This window comes from Bacillus rossius (assembly GCF_032445375.1).
Source record: "Bacillus rossius redtenbacheri isolate Brsri chromosome 9 unlocalized genomic scaffold, Brsri_v3 Brsri_v3_scf9_2, whole genome shotgun sequence".
Taxonomy (NCBI): Eukaryota; Metazoa; Arthropoda; class Insecta; order Phasmatodea; family Bacillidae; genus Bacillus; species Bacillus rossius.
In genome coordinates, this window is record NW_026962013.1 from 9,734,041 (window position 1) to 9,753,524 (window position 19,484).

A 19,484-nucleotide genomic window follows, 5' to 3' on the forward strand; every position below is an offset into this window, starting at 1 on the left:
ATGCATGGCCTTGCCCCCTCCGTGCCACAACAGCTTGTAAGATATTACCATGACCTATGACCGCAACATGTTCACGTAGTTACCTGCCGCGAAACATAAACTTGGTACCGGATGCCTTACATGGCGAGATACATGCACATGCGTGCATCAACTGAATTCCGTGCCAAGCAAAATCGAAGCATCCACTCACGAGTGGTAAGTAATATGGGGCAGCATCTAGCAGGGAACACTAGTTGCAGGACTCTTAATGCCATTAAGCCAACAACTACCCCATAAACTATGGCAACCAACAACTCAGAAAACAAAACACCTATTGATAAGAAACCCACTACATGACTGGACTGCACGAGCAACTTCCCTACAGAGTAATCAAATGCACAGGAGCTTGCCACACTGACTGACTCAGCAACAGCTGTTATTACACTGCCGTCGTCCGGGGTCTCGGGCTCGAGTCCCGGTGTGGCTCCTAGTGGGAAAAGGCGGTTCTTGATCTGTGTTGTCCGGGTGGGCGCCAGACTAGCTCGTTTCTAGTCGTGAATTTGGGGTCGTGGATGTATGTGCCCCTGCGTGGCCCACTAGGGCCGGCGGCGGTGTTGCGTGAGATGATTTTAAATAAGAGACGTGGAGTTGAGGTGGTGGTGTCGTACCTTTTATTCAGAGGAGCGAGTCGTACACAATACAACACTCTACAGAGGTCCCCGGGGGGTTGTTACTTGTTATTCCGTGGCGCCGTATTGTTTGTGTTCCGCGTTACGTGGCCTCGGATGCTGTTATGTCTCAGACGTCTCACTGGGTACGCAGGTAACGTAATTTCGTAACACAAAGGCGGGACACAAAATACGCTGAATTAAGGGGGCGCGTACAGGTTACGTGGCACTCGTTACTCGGGTAACGTAAGTTAGCAATACAAAATACGGGATACAAAAATACACTGAATTAAGGGGGTGCGCACAAGTTACGTGGCACTCGTTACTCGGGTAACGTAAGTTAGCAATACAAAACACGGGATACAAAAATACACTGGATTAAGGGGGCGCGCACAAGTTACGTGGCACTCGTTACTCGGGTAACGTAAGTTAGCAGTACAAAATACGGGATACAAAAATACACTGAATTAAGGGGGCGGGCGATTGGAGACGGCCAATCCCGTATGCAAATGTCTCGGCGCGGGTGTTGTGCCCACTGAGGTGAAACACGCACCGCAATTAAGTTTGTCCAAGTTCCCTTGCGGGTTTGTGGTCAGCGCCGTGCGCGTGACCTTAAATAAAGTTCTGTACGTTGCGGGAGACGGCCCGTGCCGTATGCTGAAGAGCAGCCCCGTTGACCAAGTGTGGTGCGGGGTGTCCTTAAGTTGATGCGGCCGGATTAGGTCCTGGACCGAAAAAAGGGACCGGGTACTCACGGAGAGGTTAAGTAATAAAGGGGGTTTTGTTAATTAGTGACTATATTAGCGGACGTTACTTTCAATGTAGACAAAGGATGTTGCCTCTCCGTGGGACGTAGGTCCGCCCCGGTCCATGAGCTGCGCTGAACTGCCGAACTGGCATGGCGTCCGAGGGAGGCTCGGCCTCTCTCGCGCCAGGCGTGACCTCATTACGCTAGACTCCAAACGGGTGTGTCTGGAAGAGATTTTATTGTCGCTAAAATCCTAATTTAATGTTTCAGGAGGAATGGGTACGGTTCTTCTCTTGTCTACTCAGGTTTCCGCGGTTTTGCCTTTAATTGCTGTTCGGCTCGCCTGACTCGGGTGGGCCATGGCCAGGGGTGTGTTCCGTTAGCGGGAGCGTATACTGGCGGGTGCAGGTCGGGCTCTGGGGTGGTCGTCGGCCAGACGACGTCAACACGATTCGTGTCGAGTCAACTATCATTGCTGGAGTTCGGCGGAGCACTACATGAACATCCATGCACTTATTTGCAACAGTGCGAAATGCATATTTTCATTTGGCACATCATGAAATATCGACTGACGAATGGGTGGAGTGAATCAGTGAGTAACTACAAGATACAGCTCGGAATTGGTAGAACATCTGGTGGTGATACGGCATGATCTGGCTGGAGTTTATGTAACTTTTCATGCACTGCTTTAACATAGGACCCTCCCCGGGGCACTACACTACACATGCATTGAGATGGTGAACCATTCGAGCACTTCACCAACCATCTGTTCAGGCGAAACTCCCAAGAACGAACTGCCGTCGCCCGGGTTCTCGTGTTCGAGACTCGGCGGTGTTCCTAGCGGGAAGGCTGTTCTGTTGCGGGGAAACGTGTCCGGGAGGGCGCCAGGCTAACGCGGTGCTTAGCCATGAGGTGGGTCGTGAGGTCCGAAAGCCCCTGCGTGGCCCACTAGGAACGACGGCGGTGGTGATGATGCTAGGGATCCCTAATGCCTGTTGCCCCACTGGCCCTACACAGCATAGGATGCTGATCCCTAACTGGATTGGTGAGGTTCATAAATAATGTACACAGATTCGCACTGTCGTTCACACGTCGCGCACGAAGTGTGCGGAGTGGACTTTTAATTACGTTGGCAAATTACACTTGCAATTACACTCACACAATTTCCCTACATAAAGTACACTGTCAATTATACACTAGGCGCTCTGACGCTCCGTCACTAACGTTATGTCCTCACGCCAGTCGCGGTTGAGGGAGAGTGTTTGATTAGTGTCGGCTAATCCCGTAATTGGTAAACGGCGACGCGCGGGCCCACCTGTGTGGACCGCGGCTCGATATTAAATTAAGAACACGTCTACGATTGGATGTAGCCAGTGCCTGTGCACTTGGCGATTAATTAAAAGTCTGTGGTGGCGGGAGTCGGCCCGTACTGTATATTGCACGGCCCCACGTAATGCGTTGTGTGGGGCGTGTTAAGTTGATGCGGCTGGGTTAGGCCCTACACCGGAAAAGGACCGGGCGCACACGGGGAGTATTAAAAAAAAGGTTTCGGGTTCTGAATATAACTACCACATTGAAGTTCGATGAAGACAAAGAGATGATGGCTCCCCGTGGGACGTGCGTCCGTCCCGGTCCGCGAGTCGCGCTGTACTCCCGTCTGGCCCTGGCACAAGGGGAGGGGTGAGCTCCCTGTTGCGCCAGAGTTTCTAAAGTTCCGTTATTCGTAAAAAATTATATTAATAACAAAAAGCAAGTGGCTCTAAATTCATACAATAAAACTTAATGATTAACTTAATATATATATGTATATATGTTTTAGAAATGACATTTAATAAATTTGTATAAAATAAGTTTGAATTATTAGAGTCACACTGGAGACTGTTTGTTGCTTGATAACTACTCCAGTGGCGAATGATAAATGCTAATTTGGGCGGTTTGAGTTACATCACATATTTCACTATTGAATTCAGGCTGAAGGCCGCAAGGGTTGCACTCACAGCTGTTTTAGTAGAAAACTACACGTGAGTGACCCGGGCACTCCTACGTCGCACTTGTGTTGCACGGTGATGTTAATTCAAAGTGGCGGGTTCATTAAAGTTTAGTGAATTTACTGTGTACATGTCTCGATTTGTCTTGCCAATTACGTTAAGAGCGTTGATAATACCTAAGTCCCGCAGCGCTCGTCTGACTCGGGTGGGCCATGGCTAGGGGCGCGTTCCGTTAGCGGAGTCGGATACTGGCGGTTGCAGGTCGGGCTTTAGGGTGGCCTTCGGCCGGACGACGTCAGAACAATGCCCTGGCTACCATCACAATGCTACTGAGGAATGAGCTACAGTCTTTCCCCTGCATCTGTCATGCGACATATGTTGAGGAATATATACAAGTCATCGCTAAATAACGTAACCTAGAGAAAATGTGGTGGTGAAACCAATCGGAAATGGACCGGGTAATTACAGCCTACCCACTCACTACAACAGCCAGCCCTGCAAGTACTACTGCAACTACAACAACCAAGACGAACCTGGGAAACTAAAGATGTGCCATACCAGCATGTGGTTGAAAATGCCCCCCAACATCAAGAAGCAGAAGCGATACACAAGAACTGGTCACTGCAATGTCGACAAGGCTGCCCAAAATTCTTGTATCACTGGCACAGCAATTGCCTACAGACACAGGCAGATAACTTAACACAACAACCACCACAGCGACTGGTAAACACACTGCATGGGGCGCAGGGCTAAATACCCCACCACTCGCACCAGCTGATACACCTGCATGAATAGAAAACATCCTGCCACCAACCCTGGGACAGCTGGTTCGGCCTCAAGACCACCTGTTCTGTATACCAGTGGAGATGGACAGCCAACCAAACCACCACAGGATTAGTCGACATGGGGGCGAGCCATGTGTTTATACACCCTTCCCTTGTATTGCCTGGAGAGCTCCGCCCACACTGGGGTGCCAGATGTTGGGGTACATATTGATATTAGTATAAGCATGAAGGATTTTATTACTATCTTAATGGCTGTGGTAGGGGCTGACATGAATGAAGATTTTCAATTGCAGCTACTGAGGTTGGCGGATCACGATGCTGTGCTAGAAATTAGATTCGCCTGTATCAACATTGGTCAGATTGAAAGATTCATTTTGTACACCATGGGACAAGCATCCATACTCTAATTGGTGATATGTTGACACTGAACAATCTCCATCACAATGTCCCTACAGTATTCAAAAAAATGTAAATAAATTGCTGTAGGAAAGACAGGATGTATTCTCTGTAGCCGAAGCCCCAAGGCACACGATGGTAGCCGAAAACTACATCCCCACCACTACTGACCAGTCTATCCATGAGCCTCCACAAGGCTGTGGGTTCAGCGAACAACGCATAATTCATAAAAAATAAGACAGAAATACTGCAGGTTGGGTGATCGAACCCTCCAAGAGTCTGATATCCTGACATTTTATGCTATTAAATGCACTGGCTGTTAGTGGTTGCTGTGGGTACCATATAATCTTAACCTGTTGGCACATAATATAAAATAGGTAACGTGGCTGGTGAGCTCAAACCAGTCATGGAGGGATAGCCGCAGATGCAATGAGAAAGTGCTTGAAAAAATTTGCCCTATTGTAGTTACAGTCAGTGGCGTAGCCAGGATTTATGTATGGGGGGTGTTAAGAAGCATGCCCAAACCCCCCCCCCCCCCCCCCCGTAATAAAGCGTTGTGTCCGGGGGTCCTCCGCCGGGAAAATTTGGATTTTAAGGTGTAAAATAGTGCTATTTTAGAAGTTTTTGGTACTTAAATTTAAATATTGTAATGGTAAAAATTTTTATTAATTTTAATATGAAATTTGTTTGAGTGATGAATAAGAAATTAATTAAAGCTTTGTCAATTAGGGGGGGGGGGTGGGGGGTTTAAACCCTAAAACCACCCCCTGGCTACGCCCCTGGTTACAGTAGAACCTTTATTAACCATGTTATCTTTCCCCAGAGATGGGTAGGTGGGGGATAAGGTCTAAACGGATAAGCCAAAATCACAGATAATCGATAATGTATTTTAGTTATACTATAATATATCAATATAGCAAAAAGTAATTTTTACTGGTCAAATTTACAGGTATTACTGACACTAATTACAAATTTTTAAAAGTATGTAGAATGAAATTTTTGTAATGGATTTGTAAATATTAGCTATCTTCATACAATGCGATTTTTTTTCTGTGGACGTTTGTCAACTTGTCATAATCAGCTGTTTAACATGTCGTCTACCGTTTCGTTTACCTATTTGGCTATCAAAAATGCTAAAATGTAATTTTTATAAGAACTTACAAATTGGTTATTAATAATGATTGTGCATTAGATCTTAACAATGCATGTAATACTATAAACAAGCTCTTATCAGCTAATAGCTGTTATTATTATAGTTCTTAACCTGATACTGTGGAAAACGTATGAATTGATTTTGTTTGTAATTATTTAACTCCAAAAACGAAAATGGGCTCTTTAATGGCAGATTATGAGCAACAGTATGGTATTTTGACAGCAGGAATTACTGCGAAAATAGGAAGACTTTCAAATGATCAGAATGGTAAGTAAGCCTTGAAAACATATTATATATTAATTCTGGCAATGGTCCAGTGTAGGGGTGCCACTCTAAAAATAAATGAAAACATCCGAAAATGGATTTTTATTTTAATTTCCTTGCATTATTTATAGTAGTTCTGTCTATTTGCATTAAGATATAGTCAACAACTTCACATGTATTTAACCATTTTACATTAGCCTGTGCGGAAACTCTGCCACTACCATGCCTGAGTCCCAGTAATTTTCGAATATTACTATTCTAGCCACATGGTATTTTCCGATTAAGAGTTGGTGACGTAAATTTGTGTTGTGCTTTAATATCGTAGCCGAGACTTTTCAACGAGATACAACCCTGATTGTTATCGCTGCCCTAGTCTAGATACCGATTCTATAACAATACTGATGACGCCACCAAGATGGCATCACTTACATCATTACCACCCCTACAATCTTGCTGGACAAGCACGAGAATATGGTTTTTTGGGTGGGGTTTTATAAACACACATTTTTTGAATATTATACTTTTTACTATCATAAACAAGACTATAATATTCCTCGCTCTAGTGTATTTTGTGATACCCATATTTCATTATTAAAGAAATGGGTAAATATTTACAATCGCGGTAGATGCCAAAAAAAATGTTAAAAATCCGAAAATACTTTTATTCTATGCTCTTTCACTTCCTCTTTTCAAATCAACCGGCGGAGATAAGAAATTCCAAATACTTTAGGAGATATGGAATTTTTAAATTTTGAACATGTAGAGTAGCGGTATTTGCGAAAAATAATTCTAAAAATCTGAAATTACTTTTATTATATGCTCTTTCACTTCCTCTTTACATTAAAACCGGCGGAGATAAGAAATTCCAAATACTTTAGGAAATATCAAATTTTTAGATTTTCATCACAATACCTGTGAATTCAGGCGGCCACCATTGTTTCTTGTTTACGAGACGAGTATGATTTTTTTCCGCGTAGGTGAACCGACCATTGTTGCTTGTTTACGTTTATGATTTTTTATTTTCGCGACGTAGGTAGAACGACTACATCATTTTCTACTAATGGCAAAGGAATGTACCCGCCTCTAACGTATCTGAGTTTTTAACGTTTCAAATTTTAATGTTTTATTTGTTGCGCAAGTAATAAGTAAAAAAATTACGTGAGTTCCTACCGTTCATCCTTTGTCCCGGTTTGTTAGGTCAGGTCAGCTACATTATAAATACTTTAAAACTAAACAGCCATTAAAATTAATTTATATTATTTTTAATGTCTGCTTAGTTTGAAAGTATTAATAATGTAACTGACCTGACCTAATCGACCATTTTAATTAATTAGGCATTCACGAACGGTAAATCAAGACGCACATAAAGTTCTGCCATTCCCGATTACACCCGAACCATTTACCTTCGGCCAACCTCGGTTTTATTTATTAATATTTATATTTCTCTGTTTATTTTAATGTAGCTATACTAACCTAACTAACCGTCCATAGTGTTTTAAAGTGTTTTAATGTAGCTAACCTAACGTAACATAACTATAATAAAAGTATTTTCAGATTTTAATAGATACTCGTAAACAAGCAACAATGTAGTCGTTCACCTACGTCGCGGAAAAAAAAATCATACTCGTCTCGTAAACAAGAAACAATGGTGGCCGCCTGAATTCACAGGTATTGTGATGAAAATTTAAAAATTCGATATCTCTTAAAGTATTTGGAATTTCTTACCTCCGCCGGTTGATTTGAAAAGAGGAAGTGAAAGAGCACAGAATAAAAGTATTTTCAGATTTTTAGCATTTTTTTTGGCATCTACCGCGACTCTACATATGATGAAATTAAAAAATTCGATATCTCCTAAAGTATTTGGAATTTCTTACCTCCGCCAGTTGTTTTGAAAAGAGGAAGTGAAAGGGCACAGAATAAAAGTATTTTCAGATTTTTAGCATTTTTTTTGGCATCTACCGCGATTGTAAATATTTACCAAGAAATGATATTCATGGTGGTATCGTGAAATATAACAGCTTACTCTATAAGATACTGAAAAATAAGAGCTGTGGGAAAGGTGGTGAATTATGAATAATAAAATACCGTTATCACAAAATAGACTATACCAGGTGGACTGTCGTCTACTTTACGATTCTGCAAAAATTATTGGCAAACTGGCTCAGTTTCACCAATGAAAAACCGGTATCACTAAATAACCTAGACCTGGTATAATTTAAGTCTACTTTACGATAACCTAAACCTATAATTTAGTTAACTGAAATGTGCGTAAATAACTGCTTCATAATCTTTCGCCAAAACCAATAAATTTCCTCGCTTATATCGTAAGAACATACAGGTCGTAATTGCTTCAGCACAGCCTTGTTGATGAATTCATCAATATCAATACCATATCGTGATGTAAATGTATAGGCCTATAAATTTTTTTATTAGTTCACTTACCTTCAGAAAACTTTTGCATGGTTGTTTCACTTAAACAGTTGCATAACTAACCTAACACACAACTCGCCTCTCACCTAACACATGAAACAAAATGCACATTAAACAGAGATCACTAAAAATTTTAAAGCCATTAAAACCCACTTACCTTGCTTTGTTTTTTTTGGCAATAATGTTTTACTCTCAATATTTCTCTTGTACATATTAAATTTATGCCAAAACTAATTGCCAAATCCATTTATTTTATTCAATATGGTGAAACACAAACTGTCTTATTTCCTGTTCACCACTACAATCACACGTGCTGTCTTCACACTGCACCATTATATTAATTTGATATAAATAAACACGACCTTGCTCTTCACTCATGACTACTTAAATTATTTCCACACATATACAATAAATATCTTAATATATATATCTAATACTTATTGGATACTTATTTATTCATTGTATGAAAAAAAATTATTTCCTTATTCACTCCTCCTTGTACCATGATCACTCTAAAACTCACACTATAACTCGCCTTTTTTTCACTGTTCGAAGATTGTAAAAAAACTTTAATGACCCTCCCCATCCCTCAGAAAATAATAAGTACCTACTTGCAGCATCCATGGCTCACATGCCGCTTTCCTTGGGGAGTCAACTTTGCCCCCCCCCCCTTCCCCCTCTTAATCTGGGTGGCATAGTAATATAAATATATTATAAATTAAATATATATAGTAAACATCACTCAAGCAAGAAAAAAAATACTACATTTATACATCGAAATAATGCACTTAATTGTAATAGAATAATTGTGAGAGAAAATGTGTGCTTGATCGAAGAAGAATGAATTAATAAACTTTTGTGGTTTCAGCGGACCGGAAAGCACTCGTACTTGATGTTGAGAAAGAAATTGAGGAAGCACAAGAACTGGTGAGTAATATTATGTGTGACTATTTCAATTGTACATTCTTTATAAAAAAAAAATTATGCCACATATTTTGAGTAGCAATGCTAATTTAATAGAAAGTGCATCATGTAAAAAAAAGCTTGTTAAATAGTATTCTATTATTTGATCCCTTTTACGAATTAGTTTGAATAACAATTTTTAGCTGTCAATGTTTATCAACATCATTAGTTCAATATGTAATCTTTCAGTATTTTTATAAAGATTTTATGCTTTTATTGTTTAAACATGTGCAAATTTTGTACTTGTTTTTAACTGGTATTTGTTTTTTTTTTTTTTTTTTTTGCCCTTCAAAAATAAAATACTAGAAACATCTAGATGGTTTCATTTGAATTTTGGTCAGGTTACCTCAAAAGTGGTGTTTGTAAAAATGCTACCAGTTAGTGGGGATGAATAGACCTACTGAGCGGAGCGAGTGATGGTGTTCCAGCTGGAACAGATGGAGCTCGAGGTGCGGGAAGTGGAGGCGTCGGCCCGCCCCAGACTGCGGTCCCGGGTCGACAGCTACAGGGCGGAGCTGGGACGTCTCAGCCAGGAGTTCATGAAGGTCCGCAGCCCTCCCTTCCAGGACGGTGAGGAATGTCGTCTCTTTCTGTCCCCAGTGTGCTGTGTTTCGCAGAAACTTAAAAAAAGTGGCCAGGCTGGTGGGTTTTCAGCGGCGTCAAGGTCAAAGAGAATCTCCGATGCGGGATCTCCCCTGAAAAGGTGGTGACTGCAATGTCGACCGAAGTGTCGGGGATAATTTCTCGGTCCCTTGACGCGGCTGAAACCCAGCAAGCCCGGCCGTGTGGGCCAGTGGCCGTTAAAGCCGGCCGACCTCATTGCCGCAGGTTTCTTCGGACAAGACGACCTGTACAGCGGCGTCAGCCTGAATGAGGAGCAGAAGCTGAGGCTGCTGGACAACTCGGAGCGTCTCGAGAGGACGGGCAAGATCCTCAACACCGGCTACAGGATAATCCTGGAAACGGAGGACATTGGCTCGCAGGTGCTGCAAGACTTGCACTCCCAGAGGGAGACCATTCAGAGTGCGAGGAGCAGGGTGAGTTTTGAAGTGTTGCCCAACCTGTAGTTTGGTCGTAGAAGTGCTCTCAAGTTGTTACTCAGTTGTAAAAAGGCATATGAGTGGTTAGCTCAAGTAAAATGTTATTGTCATGATCAGAGAATTAATTGAAAGGTTTCATTAATGAATCAGGCGAATAATGAGTCAGTGCAAATGATAACTAAACATTAAGATTAATTTCTCATATAGTGTTTCTGAGCTATTTATAGATGGCATAATGGTTTTTTAGTATAATCTGTTTCTAGTACATACTCAATTCAGTGACTAGGCAAAAATTTTCTTTTGACAATATAATGTGTGGTGTCCAGTTACAACTTTATTTTAATCTATTTGAACTATCAAAATTCATCCTATTTAGTCTTCAAGTAGTGGTTTAAGGAGATCAATTATTTTCTCTAAAAGGTGAAGAAGACAAGCATTTCTATTTCTTAATTCCCACAGTGGATATTCATCACCCAACAAATGGCAGACATTCTAACTAGGACCTTGTGAGAGTCTGTGCTCCACTGATAGCGTGAAACAAGGACATGATATGAAGCAGAAACAAAATGTTTCATAATGGATTCATTTAGCAATGTTTTTAAAAAAAAACCTGGATCATTAAATAAGCTGTCAAGTTACATTTAAGTGTTTAAAGTCTTAATTGTTCTGGTCTTCTCTCAAGTAAAATGGCCAGTGAAATAGGGGGTTGTCTGTAAAGTCGGTTTACGGACGATAATTTTACGTGATAACGTCGTAAGAAAATATTGATGAAAAATTGCATACTTTTATAATTTTCAAATATTATTTACAGTTTTTTTGCAAATTTAATTTAAATAATTTGTTTAAGTATAAATCACGAACAATTAGTTAAAAAGCCCGCCTTAACCTGTTTGATATTATGGAAGATTTTCTCGCACGGTGGTTGGCCGGTTCTCGCACGCTCGGCTCAGGCGGAACGAACGTGACAATGAGTCATGCATTTTTCGTGTGCGGAGCCGGCGTTCATCGATTTTTAAAGACGTTATCACGTCAAAAAAAATAAATGAAGTAGGTTTTGAAAAAAAAAAACAGAACCATGCTGTCCAACCCAAAAAAAAATGTGTTGGTGGTTAGTGTGTGCCTGCAGCCAGGGGCGTAGCCAGAGGGGGGTTTTAGGGGTTCAAACTCCCCCCCCCCCCTCTTAGCACCAAACTTTAATTAATTTCTTATTCATCACTCAAACACATTTCATATTAAAATTTAATAAAATTTTTACCATTACAATATTTAAATTTAAGTACCGAAAACTGCTAAAATAGCACTATTTTACACCTTAAAATCCAAATTTTCCCGGGGGGAGCCCACTTCAATACGGTGGGGAGGGAGGGGGGGGCATGCTTCCTAACACCCCCCGTACACAAATCCTGGCTGCGCCACTGCCTGCAGCGAGGAGCGGCCTCGTGTTCCAGCTGCGGGAGACGGACTCGGAGCTGGGACGCAGCTCGCGGCTGCTCGGGGGCATGATCCTTCGCTCGCTGCAGCACCGGGCCGTCCTCGTCGTCGTCGGCCTGGTGTTGGCGTGCCTCGTCGCGCTGGGTGTCTACCTGAGCCTCAGCAAGTAGCCGCTCTCGCCCCGGCCGTCGGGCTCGTCGTGTCACGTCCGCAAACACCCGCAGGCGGACGCAAACCACGGTCTCCTCCGACTATTCACTTCTCATGCTGCAAGATTTTTGTGTTCAGAGTATTTAACTTACCTCTCTTAAATAGGTTTTTTTTTAAAAAAAAATATTTGCAGACTAATTCTGCAGCCACACACAATACACTGTCTTAGAATGATCGGACATTCTTCGTGATATTCTGGTAGCTCACTGCTTGTATTAACTTTTAGTGAACATCTGCCATAGTTTATCTCAAAACACTGACTGTGGCTAAAACCGTCACGTGTTTGAATTATACTAGTCTCAGATTTTCACGAAATTGTGCGAGTTGGTTACTAAATGGAAGTTACCTGACAGGAGCGTAACATATTATAACAGTACACAGTGTAGGTTCATAATTAACCTCTCTCCCGAGCTGCTATTAGTTTTTACCTCAGGTTTAATTTATTGCTGATACAGTACAAATCTACCCTTTCCATCTGCAACTGCAGTCTTGGCATTTGTGATTTCTAGTATGAGGAACGAGCATCACCCCAGTTGTTTTACTTTGGTAGTCAGAAGTTTTACGTTTCCAAACTAGGCTTTTACAACTATATTAAACTAGCATATTTATGTGTATATGTAAACACAGCGTATTAATATATTGTACAGTGTATTTCTAAAGATTTGCTGCCAGATCAATTATTACTGCAAGACTAGGAATTAATTCAGTAATCTGCCAAATTTCTGATAATCTGATTTCCAAATGTTTGGAAAGTTTTATTGGAAATTTCTCATGTAAACTTTTCATTGTATAAATTTTGGACATTTGTCCACCTTCATGTACAAACATTTCCTGCTAAGCTTCACAGCATAATACAGGGTTAATATCATAAAAAAATTTATATAAAAGAAAATTTTATTAAAAAGATGGTTCCATGCACATCAAGACAAATGTTCATTTGCTGAAGAAAGGATTACAAATTGTATATAAAAAAATGTTTTCAATATGCTTTGATCACGTTATAACCAAGAAGTCTGGTTGAACCGGCTGAAAACCGATCCCCACTCATTCCATTAAGTTACTACACGCCCAAGCCAACTGTGATCCCGAGGAGGGGAGTGACGGGAGCGCTAGTGTCGCAGTGAGAGAGGGGTGGGGAATGAGGAGGGGTATGGTGACAACTCTACTTGCCGTCCCACCCGCGACATGATTCGCTCCGAGCCTTGAGGCGGACTAGGGAAAGGAGGGGACAGTGTGGTGGAAGGGATGACGACGGAGGGAGGGGTCCGTCTGACCTTGGGTAGTTCACATTTTTCCCGGGACCACAGTTGGCTTGGGCGTGTAGTAAGTGGAAGAGCCAAGGTTTTGTGGTTGTCTGTGATCTAGACAGACTTCAACATGTTCAGGCAAGTAGGCAGCTCCGATTGCTGCGTTTAAGAAAAAAAAGTAAGTTAAGCAACAGATACTTATACAGCATGTAAATTTCCCCTCACGTTTGCTGGAATGGAAAAGGTATGCAGTGCTCTTGTCCTCTTCGTAATTGCGACGTTTCTTCATTGGCACACGCTTCTGTACTGTAGACATCTCCTATAGTCGTCGCTCACGTGTTTCCAAACTGTTCACTTGGCCTCTTTGTGTCTCTCCCCTTATCTTTCTCGCTAGCACCACATTTGGCGTACAGGCCCTAGTGAGTGTATCATTTTTCTGTCTTTCAATACTTATAAATACAGTAAAACCCTGTTGAGAAGATTTTTTGAGGTGTTTATAAATTTAAATTTACTAACAGGGAAAACATATTAAAAGTGTAAAATTGCATGAAGATTTAGGACAAGAGCTAAATTTTTTTAAACTTACGGTACTATGCCAAAACAATTTTAAAGTGGGATTATCTGAAGAGGGTTTTATTGTATAATTATTCCTCTTTTTATTCTCATTTCTTGCCTTCATTCATGACAGTTTCCATTCCTCTCAAAAAACCACATTCATGCTGCCTGCTCTCTGCTTGAATCTCTCCTTGTCCATGTTCGTATCTCAGTGCTGAATGTCATTATTGGTTGGTTGTATGTATGTATGTATATTACACTGCGAGGTGTTTGACTTCTTTGCCTTATCATTGCAGTACAGCCATAATTATGAGTTTGAGCTATCCACTTTTCCTTATTTGTCTTGTCATCATTGTTCATTAAGCTACGTAATGCTCTGTCAAATGCTATGTTTATAATGTAAGTAGTCAAGGACATAATTTATTTTTGTCTGTTAAATTTGTATTATACATTGAAGTGGTGATGAGTTTTTTTTAACTTTTGTATTAATTATGTTTTGTTATTTGACTAAAATTATTTTATTTAATAATAAAAGTTACACAAGTATTTGGATGTGTTATGTCTACAATTGGCCCTGCTGATTGACTCACTCTATGTAGTTCATGTTTCATTGAGAATATCATATCACTCCGCCACACATGAAAAGCAGTGTTGTTGCAGCACAACTTGTTTTCACATGTTAATGGGCATTTAGTGGTTGTGGTCATGGAATAATTATTGCACTCATATCAAAGCAAAGTTCAGTGGTTTGATGATGGTCCACTGGGGGATGTATAAACTGATTAACAAGCACCAAATGGACTCAGTTGTAAACAGCTTACTGCAATTGTGGTCTTTAGGTGTGAAATTTGTGCTGATAATGTAATGATGTAGAGCTCTAGTATAAAAACATAAATAAATTTCCTTATCATAATTCAGTTTGTGAATGTGGGGAGAGCTTATGGTGGTTCATGTCCACCCCACACCATTATTCAGTTTAAGAGCATCAATTCTGTACCCTTTTAAAGAAGATTGAATTTCTCTGCAGTCTTTAAGGTATAACATTAAGTAATATTATTGTAAAGAAGAAACATTGGTATTGCCGCTGTTGGTGATATCCAATATTTGAATATATTTAATCACTCTTAATCGCTGGGGGTTTGGGATTTTGAAGCACTCTCAGTGTCACACCTGTAAGAAACCATGGCTGCTGTGATGCATGAATATATCAACAGTAAAGTAATTCAGTTAATGTAAAAAAAAATATTTATTGAATTTTTATTACGTTGCTATACACATGGTAGATAACAAAAATAATAAAGTATTGTGTATTGCAGAAAATATTAACACATTGTAGATTATTTAAACAGTTTGTTAGCAATTTGCAAAAATTTTATACATATGTATATTGATGTAACTTTTAGATCCTGATTTTACTTTGTTCCTTATTTTTGTAAGTAAGGAAAATAGAACCCCAAACACTTTGAAATACAGTACATGAAGCTAAGCAGGAAAGGCAAATTAATTCATTATTAAAATACTATACACCAATCCCTTGCTTAGCTTGTCTTCAAATTGTGCGAGTTCATTTAGCGCAGTGTTAATTTTACTGCTCAACTCTTGAATAGCACGTCGGTAAATTTCAGTTAGCATAAAATCGTCACAGGCATAAAAAAAAAGTCTGGCATGACAGCACGAAGTCTGCTTCAACTCCGTAAACAACAGATGTGCTGTGGCATACAATCAGCTCTATGAGGGGAGGAAGAGATGTGCGTGCAGGCCTGACGTACGCTATAGGTAGAGATGGTGATTTATAGCATTTAAAATAATAACATTTATCATTTTGAATTTGAAATTTAGCATTTTGTAGCATTTTTAAAAACAAGATTTAGCCAATTCTCTCATTTTACATTACTGAAGAAAAGTATATTTTTAAAAAGCATTAAATAATACACATATTAATTATTAACAACCACAGAAATAAAGATCTAACACAACTACAAAGATAGCCTATCTTGGCAGGTTTCCAAACAACTTTTAGCACTTATGAGTGAAATAAATTGAATACTTAAAATTACAATAAATATTTTTTAGCCGTATTCATGGCCATAGTTGATGTAGAGTGCACAAATAATGTTATTGAAACTCGTTTTTTTTTTTTCAATTTTCGCCTTCTTTTGGTTTTCGATCATGCCAGAAACCGTTGCTTGCCGTTTAACCGACTTTTTTTCTTCATCCGATTTCTCGGTGAATCTTTTTTTTGCAGCCTGACGTCCCTCAGATTTAATGTGCTTTTCAAGTACATCTTTTTTTTTTCCACTCCAGACGGCGATTACATAAATTGCACATTAAAATATTTGTATCACTTTCGTAGAACTGTTCATTTTTGTATTCATTTATGCGATCGCGAATGGAAATTACGTTTTAGTCCCATTTTTACCACGAGAAATAACAGTATACAACACAATCACGAGTTGCACGTATTTGTAAACACACCACCTTGATTTTGCATTTATCTCGGAATAGTCTAGATTTCGCATTTTATAGTGGAAAAAATATAATTTAGCATATTTTCGCATCTATTTCGCGAAAACGAAAAATCACCATCCCTAGCTATAGGCTGTCGGACATACATCAGGTAAGGCAAGTTCAGTTGTGGTATGGGGTGCGAAGAACCAAATGTTTTTACTTCCGCGCATATGCGGCCGGGCTGTACCGTTCTTGCCTAGTGGGGAACTCGCACAAACACAAAGCTACATCTGCCCATTCGTCTGCCGGTAACTGTACGTGCGCAAGCAACTGCAGTTGGAATCATATTGGAATCATGGCTTCCAAGTAAGAACGTAATGCATAAAGTTCAAGTATTTGAGACAAAACACAAAACTATACAGAATGTCATGAAGGCCACACTTATGTTGGTCGCACTTTAGTTTTAAGCAAGTCAACTGTGCGCACAATCGTATGAAAAAAGGACTCAAACGTTTATATACATCTGATGCTGTTGGTTGTACTAGCGGGAATATATTTGAGAAATAGATACCGGAATAGATATGAACAGATGATTCACATATAAAAGGTTGTTAAATGAATGGTGCAATGAAAAGAAAAATCTCGGGCTGGACTGGATTGGTGTGAACCAAGCGGTGACACGCATATCAGCACTTTATTTTTTTAAAAATTAAAATGTAAACATCCAGACAGTAATATCGGATTCACTGCCAGTAAAGGATGGTTTGGAAAGTTCGTGGAAAGGTATGCGACGAGAGTTGAAAGTCACGCCTGGGCGGGCAAGCCAACCAGTTGACTGATAAGTACATAACCACCTATCTCCCGTTATGGTGTGTCGTAATTGTCATACAAAGTGTTTGATGGTAGGCTTATAAAGATAAATTGTGTGACATATTTATCATTGAGTGTTATCTCTGCATTTATATTACATAAAGAATATTTCCTTACACATTTTGGAACACATTAAGTAAATTAGCCTTGGTATTTATGGAGACTAATGTTTCAGAATATGCAATTCTGAATAATACGCCAACATATTTAAGAACGCATTAGTCGTGCTAAGTGAGGGATTGGTGTATGTACTGATTTACATGAAACTAAAAAAAAATTCCTTTTTAATAATCCACTACAAACAATTTGCATTGATTCTATAGACTACATTTAATTTGCACAAAAACTAAAACCATACAATCAATGAAGTAATAACTTAACAACATTGTAAATATGTAAGTAATGTTTTTGTACTGTTGAATTGAGGCCTGTCATTGAAGGGATCTAGGTCTTTACTCAGCATTTCTATTTCAGATTTCTCACAAGTGGGAAATTTATAAAATTTGCAGCGAGGTTCATATTTTGTATCAATCTTCAACCTTATGTATATCGTAGGACTGAAAAGTTTTTTGTTTTTAATTGAAGGGAAAATGGGTCATAGTGATTGATTTTACCAATTTTTTTTGTATTGCCTTATAGGCAGGAAAAACCAGAAAATATCATAGGTTTATTTTTTAATTTTTAAGAAAATTCCAAGATGCAAAATTTTTTTGTTGAATTTGGCCTTTCTATCCCTTCACTTTTTTTTTTTTTTTTTACAAAATGTAAATTGGCTGTAGTATGAGTTTCTGTCTCACAAAATTTTTTTTGTCATTTCATTAATTATTTTCTGCACAACTGTGTTATTCTTAAATGCACGTTCTTTTTACCTGCGAGAGCAAAGCATCACAGCCGCAAACCCAAGTCGTCAAAGGGACATGTACTTGACATTGTTTGCGAACATGCGTCCGACCGACCCAGGTCTGGCAACTAAAGTGGGCTGAAACTCCCCCTTCAGACACTGGTGTCGCTGCGGGTATGACGTGAACCTATCTTACCATTTTGTATTGTTTCGTAGATTATTTTTGCAAACTGCATCTGCAGTGGATTTTACAGTTGTATGTGATAATATAGTGTGTGAATAATAGTTCAATTTAGTTTCTGGTTGATTTTTTTTTTACAATATATTAAAGGAGAAATCAGTGGTTTTTGTTGGTGAAAACTCTATAACCACCATGATTAAAATTGTCACAAATTAGCATAGAATCAGCAAAATGTTATAATATTTCGAGTATTGTTTACATTTTGGTTGATAACAAATGTAATAAGTTTCATAACAAAAGGTTAGGATTTATTTAATTCTACATCTACATAAAACAATAAGTGTGGCAATGTGCTCTACATAATTTGTTACCTCTACAGAAAATAATTTACTACTGCCATCAGTATCTACAGTTCTCACAGCACCGTGTCAACTCTAGTCTTGAAGTATCACATGTGTTTTCTCTTCCGACTGCCTTTCAAGTCTTATTTGCAGTTGATAATTGCACATTTTCGAACATAATGTGCAAACACACATTCTTCTACAAGCACTTATTTACCAAGTACAGTAGAACCTCCTTGAGAAGAGCCAATTGGAACTGGAGCAATCAGGATAGAGAAAAAAAAACTTCAGTTAGCTGGAGAATTTGGGACGGTACCTACTTACAGAAAATGTCCTTTATATATTGAACGAAACACGTTTGAAACATTTTGTAGCCTGTTAACTTGGTTTTGCTTCTGTGTCCCAGCAAATACAGTAGTTATAATTATGCTTTCAAATTTTTATTAATAAAGTAACTCTCCTTGTAATTCTTGCTTAATCTGCATTTAATGTTCTAAAATGTATGCTGGTCTTGTGGTCAGCATTCAAGTTTAAATATTTTTATCATTTCCTCTAAATTTATCTCGTTTATCCAGAGCGGTGTAGAAGATGGCTGCCTAAGAGGTTCTGCTATACATACACGTGCATGTGTGTACAGCGGTAACCACTCTTGTTTGTTTTTAAATTGTGGTCCCTTCCTATCACACTTATTTCATCAGTAAAATCCTGCTATTAGACTAACCATAAATTTCTTAAATTTTCAATTCCAATACTTGTAATCATAACAGGATTCTACAAATAAGTGCTTACAATTTCACAACTGCTAATTTTTAGAAATAATTTTTACTTTTCTGAAAACTATAACGTTACATATAACATATCTCTGTTATGAAGTATACAAGAGTACAAATTTATTTACTGTTTAACTCCTTATATACATAAGTATTTTTGGGTTGTTGCTTATTAT

General features: G+C 39.3%; 1 protein-coding gene across 1 annotated transcript; it reads left to right on the plus strand.

The window, feature by feature from the left end:
- Window positions 1–5,492: 5,492 nt before the first annotated feature.
- On the plus strand, window positions 5,493–14,770 carry LOC134542856 (vesicle transport through interaction with t-SNAREs homolog 1A). The gene is made up of 5 exons (XM_063387426.1): window positions 5,493–5,984; window positions 9,280–9,338; window positions 9,803–9,944; window positions 10,203–10,411; window positions 11,863–14,770. The coding sequence occupies exons 1-5, from the start codon at window positions 5,891–5,893 to the stop codon at window positions 12,013–12,015; spliced, it is 657 nt and encodes a 218-aa protein (XP_063243496.1). The 5' UTR covers window positions 5,493–5,890; the 3' UTR covers window positions 12,016–14,770.
- The last annotated feature ends 4,714 nt before the right edge of the window (window positions 14,771–19,484 follow it).

Bases quoted from the DNA above. Each gene is read 5' to 3' on its own strand.
- LOC134542856 (XM_063387426.1), top strand. From the start codon at position 5,891: ATGGGCTCTTTAATGGCAGATTATGAGCAACAGTATGGTATTTTGACA. The intron at 9,339-9,802 runs GTGAGTAATATT...ATGGTGTTCCAG, and splicing joins TTGAGGAAGCACAAGAACTG to CTGGAACAGATGGAGCTCGA. The intron at 9,945-10,202 runs GTGAGGAATGTC...TCATTGCCGCAG, and splicing joins CAGCCCTCCCTTCCAGGACG to GTTTCTTCGGACAAGACGAC.